The sequence below is a fragment of the Rhincodon typus genome, unplaced genomic scaffold (assembly GCF_021869965.1).
Source record: "Rhincodon typus isolate 14 unplaced genomic scaffold, sRhiTyp1.1 hic_rhity00000090, whole genome shotgun sequence".
Classification (NCBI taxonomy): domain Eukaryota; kingdom Metazoa; phylum Chordata; class Chondrichthyes; order Orectolobiformes; family Rhincodontidae; genus Rhincodon; species Rhincodon typus.
This window is the reverse complement of record NW_025965728.1, coordinates 34,048-44,535: the sequence shown is the minus strand read 5'-3', so window position 1 is coordinate 44,535 and position 10,488 is coordinate 34,048. Positions and strand designations below refer to the sequence as shown.

General features: G+C 47.2%; 1 protein-coding gene across 1 annotated transcript in view; it reads right to left on the bottom strand.

Annotated features, from left to right (window-relative positions):
* Window positions 1–1,122: 1,122 nt before the first annotated feature.
* The window catches only part of LOC125488247 (A disintegrin and metalloproteinase with thrombospondin motifs 10-like), a 14,374-nt gene continuing 5,008 nt past the window's right edge, over window positions 1,123–10,488 (bottom strand). Inside the window, exons 3-7 of the mRNA XM_048621184.1 lie at window positions 6,700–6,772; window positions 5,174–5,292; window positions 1,958–2,024; window positions 1,349–1,460; window positions 1,123–1,265 (exon numbers count right to left, since the gene is read on the bottom strand). Of these exons, the coding sequence (XP_048477141.1) occupies window positions 1,123–1,265; window positions 1,349–1,460; window positions 1,958–2,024; window positions 5,174–5,292; window positions 6,700–6,772 (514 nt within the window). The remainder of the gene's footprint in view (window positions 1,266–1,348; window positions 1,461–1,957; window positions 2,025–5,173; window positions 5,293–6,699; window positions 6,773–10,488) is intronic.

Genomic DNA, 10,488 nt, shown 5'->3' with positions numbered 1-10,488 from the left:
ACCCACACACACACACACACACACACACACACACACACACACAAAGTGAGCTATTAAGCGGAGAGGTTTTCCAGCACAACCCACTGGTTTCCAAATACTGGGCAAGCCCTGACTATGAGTTCTGTGTGGGCCAGTGTACTCTCTCTCTCCTGTACTATAGCCTCTGTGGACTATTGCTGGGTGATCAGGTGATTGTATGTTGGAGAGACAGAAATGATATTATCACATTGAAATATCGTGAATATTAATATAATCACATTATCTGAATCGCAGGTTCTGTTCCTATACAGCTGAAGCCCCCCCCCACCAAACATTACCCAAACAAACGCATTAGTGAATTTTCTCTGAGTGATGTTGGTTGAAGGAAGGAGCCATCTCCCAATAATGGCTATGGGACCTATCACATCAATCTGAGAGATTTCACTTTAATGTCTTGTTCAAAAGACAGCTCCTCTGAGAGAGCAGCACTCCCTGGGAGAGTCAGCCTGGAAATAGTGCTCCAGACTGGGATTTGAACACACAACCATCTAACGATAAAGATCAGGTATTGTAGTCCAGTGGTGCACCCAACAATCACAGGCAGACTACAGAAACTCGAGGCAAAACTAGGCCATTGGTGCCCAGTGCCCAGTGCCCATTCGGAGACACAGTCTTTACAATGAGACATTAAGTAGGTATCCTCCTAGCTGCCTGGGAAGGATCCCATGGCGATAATTCAAAGAAAACCAATGGCTGTGTCCTGGCCAATCGTTATCCCACAACCAATGTCATCAAAACCGATGATCACATTGCCATTCGTGGGATCTTGCTGTGTACATGTTAGCTGCTGTGTTTCCAAATTTCCAACTGTGGCTACATTTTAAATCTCAAGGCTAAGGACCAACTCCCCCTCCCAGAGACACCTTCCAAAGCCACGGACGGAGATGGGGCTCTAGGATTGGGCTCAGTCAGCTACAGACTCACCAGTAATCATACTCATTAGTCGACACTTTTAAGGCATCTCATTGGCTGCGAAATGCTTTCAGACATCCTGGGGTTGTGAAAAGTGCTATACAAATGCAACTTTTAATGTTTTACCTTCTGTACAAAATTTATTATCTTAATGTTCAAATGACATATTTATTAAATATCCCCAGCACACATTGGATTGTTTAATGTGACTACGTGAACTATCCAGTGTGATGCTGAGTTCTTGCTGAGTTCTTTATCCAGCACAAAGTCTTCCACAGTTGCACAGCTGACAGCTGTACACAGGCCAGACGCTCCTGGTGGGTAAGCAAGGACAGTCATTCCCTGGGGATGGTCTTCGGGAGGGAATCAAAATCTGCAAGAATGGGAAATCACTCACCTCCATAGAATGGAATCCACTCAAAGACAGCCCCTTGGATCTGGGAGAGCCGGTGTCCATTGTAGGCTGCACATTGAAGCTCTCGGAAATCCATTGTGCCCGGGGGACAGTCCTGAGGAGAGACAGTGACAGCCTCAGAAACACAGCAAAGGCCTGATATTACCCCATCAACAGGCCCGATATAACCCCAATAACAAGCCCGATATAACCTCAGTAACAGGGTCCATATTACCCCTGTAACTGGCCTGATATAACCCCAATAACAGGCCCAATATAACCCAGTAACAGGCCCGATATAACCCAGCAACAGGCCCGATATAACCCAGCAACAGGCCTGATATAACCCCAGTAACAGGCCCGATATAACTTCAGCAACAGGCCCAACATAACCCCAGTAACAGGCTCGATATAACCCCAGTAACAGGCCCAATATAACCTCAGCAACAGGCCCAATATAACCCTAGTAACAGGCCCGATATAACCCCAGTAACAGGCCATATCCTCATACACAGAAAAGCTCAGTGCCATGTACGTCATGAGAAAAGGGCTCTGTAGACTGGAATGGAGGATGTTGCTATAACTTTCCACAATGTTTTTGGATGATCTTACCTCAGCAGCACACACCTTGTACTGTCTCTGGTTCCCTGGACAGGGCTTTCCAAAGGGATGTCTGTGACTGAAGAACAGAGAACATTTAGTCTCACACACACACAGACACACACACACACACACAGACACACACACACACACACACACACACACACACACAGTCACACACATGCAACCACAGGCAGATGCGCACACACAGACACACATGTGCAGACACACACACACACACACCCCCCCACAAACTCACTCACACATACACGCACACCCACATACACACACATGCAGACACACTCGTACCAACAGACACACACACATACACACACACACGCCCATACAGACGCACACATCCAGGTAGAGACTCACACACACAGGCACAGATACTCTCACTCACACACACATACACACACACTCACAATCACACACATAGACACTCACAATCACACACACATGCATGCAAGCACACCCATACGCACATGCACGCCCACACATGCACACACACACACACACAGACACACACCTACACACACAGGTGCAGACACACACACCTAATCACACACACATACACTCACAAATACACACACGCACACAAGCACACACACATAGACACAAATGCACACACACAGACACACATACCCATACACACACATATGCGCACACACACAAGCACAGATACCCACACTCACACACCCATACACACACACATGCACGCACACATGTACAGACACACATGTACACACACAGACATGCACGCACGCACACAGGCACAGATACTCACACTCACACATATACACACTCTCTCATACACACACACTCACAAACACATACATACAAGCATTCACATACACATACACACATATGCACACACACACACATATACGCACTCACTCACACACACACTCACTTACTCACACACACACTCTCTCTATCTCACACACACATACACACACACATATTCACACACACACACTCAGACACATACACCCCTGCACACACACACATGCACACACACACGTACACACATATACTCACACTCACACACTCTCAGACATACAAACAAACACACTCTCAGACACACATGAGAACAAAAACACAACCTTACACTCTCATACTAACACACACACGCTCTCACACACACACACTCTCTCTTTCACACACACACAGACACAAAAACACACACTCACACTCTCTCATGCACACACAAACACAGATACACACACTCACACAAGCACAAAAACATAAACTCACACTCACACACACTCTCACAAACAGAAACATACAAACACAGACACATAGACAGACAAACAGACACAAAAACTCAAACTCACACACACACTCTCACAAACACAGTCTCACACACACAAGCACACGCACACACACAAACACAGACACAGACAAACACATGCAAATTTAAAAACAGTAACACACAGACACACTCATACACAGAAACATACAGACACACACACTGACATGCACACACGCATACACAGACACACGCTCACAGATACACAGACACATACACACACACACTTACACACAAACATGCAACTACATGTGCAGACACACACTCTCACATTCACATCCATACAAAAACATGCACAGGCACAATCAAACCCACGTACCCAGGCACACACAAACACAAGCAAACATCCAGGCACAAACACATAGATGCACACACTCACACATTCCCTGATACACAATGTAGATTTTGCCCAAGATCCCATTGAGAGGCTGAGGGGTGAAGCGCGATGGACATGAACTCTCACTGAGCTACTAGAAACAGGGTCTACCTGAGGTCACTGATAATGTCTTGAGACAACATGGGGATCTGCAGTCTCCTGGAACTTGCTTCCTGCAGCTTTCCCTGAAATGGAACAGCAGTCTCTTCCTTTGCATATTGCCCTGCCTTCGGACTGAGCATCACTGGTTATTGGGAAGTGATGGACTGTCAAAGAGAGAGGAGCGTAGAGATGGGCAAGGTAGAAACAACGCAAAACAGCACCAAAGCAATGATGAATGCTAACCCAACGCTGGGATTCAATATTCCTTGATGTACAGAGATCAAAAGCAGTAACCTTGGAGAGGACCCTGTCAGGCTATCCTCTCAGTACTGAGTCATACCAGTGTTGAAATGTTAACTGTTTCTCTCTCCATAGCTGGTATCGGACCTGCTGAATTTCTCCAGCATTTTCTGTTTCTCTCAGAACTGAGCACTGTTCCAAAGGCTCCATCTTTTAGAAACACTGTGAAAAGTGCAAATGAGGACAATCCAGAACAGAGAGACTGCAGCTATCAGCAACAATTGAGCAGGTTAGCAATATTCCAGAAAAATAGAAAATGCAAGGAGATCTGATAGACTTCTATAAAATGATGAATGGGTTGGCTGGGATGAATGTGGAAAGCAATCTCTCTGTTTGTGGGAAAGTCCAATAGAGGGTCAAAGACACAAGAGAATTTCAAACAAATCCAACCGGGAAATAAGGACCAGGTTCTCTAATGAGAGAATGGTGAGAATGTGGATCTCATTCCCACAGGAAGTGGTTATGGCAAAATGCAGAAATGCTTTCAAAAAGAAGTTTTATTTTTCCATTAGTTCACAGGATGTGGGTGTTGCTGGCTGGGTCAGCATTTATTGACCTTGAGAAGGTGGTGGTGAGCTGCTTTCTTGAAACTCTGCAGTCCCTGTGCTGTAGGTAGACCCACAATGCTGTTATATACCATGTGTGATATACCCCATGTGTTATACCCTGTGTGTAGTATACACTGTGTGTGATATACCTCATGTGTTATACCCTGTGTATTGTATACCCATGTGTTATATACTGTGTGTGATAAAGACCATGTGTTATACACAGACTGAGATTTGTAAGGTGTTATTAAGAGATTTGGGGGTCAGGAGTTATGAATGGAGTAGAGGTCAGGGGTTATTAGGTTGGTGAGGACAGAGGTTATGGATAGGCTGGGGTCAGGGATTATGGAGTGGGTGGGGTGACAAGAGTTACGAATGGAGTCAGGGTAAGTGGTTAAGGAGGAGATGGGGGTCAAGGGTAATGAAGATGGTGGGTTTGGGGTTATGAAGGGAATGGGGTCAGGGATTGTGAAGGATGTTGAGGGTCAGGAGTTATGAAGGATGTTGGGTCGGGGTTTATGGAGGGGCTGAGGATCAGGGATTATGAAGGGTGTGGGAGTCAGGGATTGTGGAGGGGCTGGTGCTGGTACCTGATCAAACATCTCCGGACCCTGGTGGCAACGCCCCCTCCACATGTACTGGAGCACGGAGACCAGCTCTGCCACGGGCTCCACTTACTGCCAGAGGTGAGCTCCATTCGGCGACGATCCTGCTTGAGAGAGAGAGACAGAGAGAGAGAGAGAGAGAGAGAGAAATAGTCAGAAAGGAAATGAAATGACAGCAGTGCGAGCTGCAAATTCACCAGCAGGTTCCAGGATTTCCCTGGATGGAGTGGGTGAAGTGAGGGAGAGGTGTGGGGACAAACCTGATCTTTCAAAGAGCCAATAAGAGCACTCTGGGCTGAATGGCCTCCCTAGTGTATGATCAGTTTAATCAGTGTGTTTGGCTGGACAGTACGCATCTGGTAGAGCATCTGCCTGGCTGTAATGCCTCCTGCAGCCGAATACCCATCCTGAGACTCTAAATGTGTGCGGTCACTGCGTACAGAAATGAGGTTAGTAGGGAATACAGGGCGATACGGTGATAGCACATGCTCAGTCAGAGAATTTCTACTGCACAGGAGAGGCCATTCAGCCCACCATGTCAGTGCAAGGATGGAACCTGGAGTGACTCGATCCTGAGCCAGGCACTGGGTCTGAACCCTCAATCCTTATAAACCACTTATTGACTGGATTCAGTGAGGGGGTAAGGGGGAGGGTGTGTGGGGGGGGCGGGGTGGAAACTGGAGGGTGGGAGGGAGATGATCAGGGTATAAGGGATAAGTGGCACTGGAAGCCAGGCCTGGGTGAGGGTTTGACTGCGATGTATACTGTAGTCTAATAGTCTGCCATGCACCCTGGTTAGACGAGAGGAGAGGCCATTAATTTGGCACACTGACTGACACAGGAAGTGTGGGTTTGCAACCTTGGACTGAGATTTCTAGAAGCTTCACCATTTAATATAACATTGACCTCCTGTCTCGTCCTGGCTCACCCAGTTGAATAGTCTCTGTTCCCGCATGTGTTGATGCCCCAGCCAAGACGGTGAATTCGACTCACTGGGGATTGGTCATTGATAGGGTATCGCTCTCTGTGACCCATCACCCCCAACCAGTCAATCTCCCCCCACCCCCTGGTCCTCCCTACACCCCCTCTCCAATCACTGTACTCATAAAGATCGTAAAATTAGAGGCTGGACCTAGTTCAGGACCAGGTTACTCCATGTCATCTGCTCTCCGCTGGTGTTAATGTCAGAATGCTGCTTCATCACTGCCAGGGTATTTAACTGTGGGAGGCAACACAGCCAGTTGGGACCCAGCCCTCACCTAATGCCACAGGTGTGCAGGGTGTGTGTGTGGAAGAGTGTGAGGTTATGATGCCTTCCACAGTTCAGCGGCACACTCACTACAGCCCTGTCTGACAGGGCGATGTTGAGATATTCCAGCCTGTGTCAGGAGCAGTGGGGTGAAGAGGAAGCAGAGAAATTGGGAGGGAGTAGGAAGGTGTTCCGCCCCCTACTTTGTTAAGTAGTTCCAACAGAATTCCCAATTGTGGGTAAACCAGGGGATTTGACTCACCGAAGCTATTAACTGGGACTGTACGACGAATCTGAACACTGTGACATTCAGAAGCAGGGATCCGAGCCAGGCCCTGAAACAAACAGGTGTACAACGTGACTGTCAGTCCCTTGTCTTCACACTCCCCCCACCTCAAATCACCAGTTCCATCCAATTCATCCCTCTGCCTTCCCCTTCCCTTTTCCCCATCTAACCCTCTTGTTCCTCCTCTCTCTGTATAACTATCAGGTTCAGTATGGATTACTGTGGAATCCTTTAAAAAATGTACCGAGTGTATTTAGTTCATACAGAATCTGAATTAACAAAATATTCTAAATTCAATCTCCTTTCTTATATCAGATCATCTCATTCCATTTCTTCCTCTACTCTTTTAAACTGAAAGTAAAGCTCTCTCTATACTGTCCCCATCCCAGGACAGGGACTGCACAGGGTTACATACATGACAAAGCTCCCTCTACATTATCGCTAACAATGAGATTCAATCCTAATTTTCTGTGCTGTTTAACCACCTAACTAATATACAGCCCAGATTACAACGTCTAACCTACAAATTCAGTGATAGTGTGGTGCTTGATGACTTTGTGTAACTGGGCAGTCAGGTGATGTAGTGAGTCAATGGTTATCCAGTATGGCCTCTGGAACACTCAGTCTTTATGAATGGGCAGCATCATAACTGAGAGTCGCTACACCCCACAGTGAGTGTGACAGTCACATGGTAACTCATTCACACCTGAAGGGGTGTGTGTGTATTCCTGTTTAATGTTGTTTCTCTGGAAAGTCATTGGGATACTCCTTCTGGAATGATGGTGGTGGAATAGGGCTCGTCTGCTCCATCCGCTTTTCTTTCGTTCATTTTCTTTTTTATCGAGACTCTCATTTTCTTTCTCTCCTATTTTATATTACTTACCTCTTGGTGAAGAGCTTGATTGCAATGATGGCAGCAAGTAGGCCCGGTAGCATAGACTTGTGTAGGCCCAGCAGCACTGACTTGAATAGTCCAAGTAATGCAGACTCGAGTAGGCCCTGCAGTGTTGACTCGAATAGGCCCAGCAGTGTGGACTCGAGTAGGCCCAGCAGTGTTGACTTGAGTAGGCCCAGCAGTGTGGACTCGAGTAGGCCCAGCAGTGTGGACTCGAGTAGGCCCAGTAGAGTGGACTTGAGTAGACCCAGCAGAGTGGACTCGGGTAGACCCAACAGCGTGGACTTGAGTAGGCGCAGCAGAGTGGGCTCAAGTAGGCCCGGCAGCGTGGACTCGAGTAGACCCAGCAGAGTGGGCTCGAGTAGGCCCGGCAACGTGGACTCGAGTAGGCCCGGCAACGTGGACTCGAGTAGGCCCGACAGCGTGGACTCGAGTAGGCCCGGCAGAGTGGACTCGAGTAGGCCCGGCAGAGTGGACTCGAGTAGGCCCGGCAAAGTGGACTCGAGTAGGCCTGGCAGAGTGGACTCGAGTAGGCCCAGCAGAGTGGACTCGAGTAGGCCCAGCAGAGTGGACTCGAGTAGGCCCGGCAGAGTGGACTCGAGTAGGCCCTGCAGAACAAACTTGTGGCAATGGCATCAGAGACAGGTTTGAGTCCCCAACATTTGTGGCCAGCGCAGATTCATGGAGGTGGCAATGGAGGTAAGTTTGGGCCTAGTACAAGAGCCGGCAGCATCGGTGGTATCTGCATTGGTGAGGTCCAATGAGGACTCATAGCAGCAAGAACATCAGTGGAGGTGAGATGGCAGGCAAGAGTGGCAACTTTTGTTCTAGCGGCGGTGGTGCAGTGAAGGGGGACCATGCCTGGCCACCAGACCCATGGCCCACGACAGAACACTTAACAAGGAGGACCGTAAAGTTGGCCACTTTTTCCTTATTTCTTCATTTTTCTGCCTTTCTATTCTAATGTTTTGGTTTATTTTTCTGTGTTTTAAGATAGCGCCAGAGAGTGGCGACACTATACAACACTTTTCACTGTATTTTGCAACAAGATACATGTGACAATAACTGAATCAAAAAATTGAATGGAGCCTGCAATCTCTTTGACTGTCACTATTCTGATTTAATGCTGCGTCTATCTAAGTCACTTGGAACCTTCCCCACTTCTCAGCCTCATCTCTGTGCCACTTACCCTCTCCTGGACTTGTGCTCCTGACAAAGATCCAGATCCCATCAGGAATAGAAATCCCTAGGTTCAGAAATGCTGGGGTCTTTTTAAAATCCGTGTGTTTTCTGAGCTGCTCAGGCCTCAATGTTTCTCTCAGAGACCCTTGGCCGACGCATGGAGAGCATTCGGGTGAGGGGGAGCATTTCAAAATTATAAACCACAGCCATTCTGAACCATCAGAACTCTAACTTCAGAGTGAATCTGGAAATGGAATGGGAACGGGAACACCAGACCAGGAGAGGGGAATGGTGATTAATGAGTGGAAGGGGTTAAGGTTGGCCATGATGCAGAGAGGTGAGGAGTTTGGACGATTGGCAGTGTCCTGGAGGAATGGGAGCAGGGGATCAGGAAGAAGCAATGCTGGAGAGAGGAAGCTCACTCAAAGTATCACATTTACAATTTTCACAGAATCACATAATCGCACAGTAACAGAAGGGGCCATTCAGCCCCTTGGGCCCGTACCACCCTGTACTGCTCTCAATCAGCACAAGGCCCACTTTCCAGCACTTGGCCCATTGCCTTGAATGTTATGACATTTCAACTGCCCACCCACATCCTTTTGAAAGGTTGTGAGGTTTCCCACCTCAGGCAGTGTATTCCGGATTTCCAACACCCTCTGGTTCACAATGAAACTGCTCTGTCCCAGGCAGCATCCTGGCGAATCTCCTTTACACCCTGCCCAGAGCAAACACATCCTTCCTATAGGGCAGAGACCAGAACTGCTCCAGCTGTGGCCTCACCAAATTTCTGTATAGATCCAACATTACCTCCCTGCTCTATGAATCTATGACTACTCTATTAATCTGTCCTGCCGCTTTCAGGGATCTGTCGACAAGCATCCCAAGATCCCTTTGTTGCGCCGAGCTTCCTAGTGTCCTGTCATTGAGTGAATATTCTCTTGTCTTGTTACTTTTTCCAAAATGCATCACCTCACATTTATCAGGGTTAATCACCATTTGCCACTGACCTACCCATCTGAGCAATCTGTCTACATCCTCCTGTAACTTCAACTCTTCACTGCCAGCCATTCGATCAATCTTTGTGTTATCTGCAAACTTATTTATTACCCCTCCTCCACCTCATTTTCTTCTGTATCAATATTCTTCATATTTTTGGACTTATTTCACTTCAAAATTTATTTCATTAACCAAACGTAGGTGCTTAGCATTGTAACAACGTCAACTCAGAGAGTAAAATATTTTCATATTTGATTTTTTTCTGAGAAATGATGCCCTCCAGAACCTAACTTCGGTTTTAATATTAGTTCCTACAGGTACCAACGTTTCATTTAAAGTCATTTCACTTCAAGTCATTTCACTTAAAGTTGTGAATTTCTGGAATGCAGCCATAACTTTAAGTGAGGACTTACTGTCTAAATACAAGTTTTTGTTGTCTGCAGGTTATATCATATGAGACTGTGGGCCTGTTTGACCAGAGTGAGAGGTGGTAGGAACCAGTAGATTACCTCCCGAATTACATACACATCCTGCCCCACTCCAGCCCACAGGATCATTACTGGTGGCTAACAGGGGCATGATATGGCCAGGTAAAGGGTATTCTCGCACCCATTCTGTAATCCCAGAGCAGATCCAAACCCCCTGTATGCAGGACTAGCTCAGTGGATAACACCTCTTAAATCAGCTGA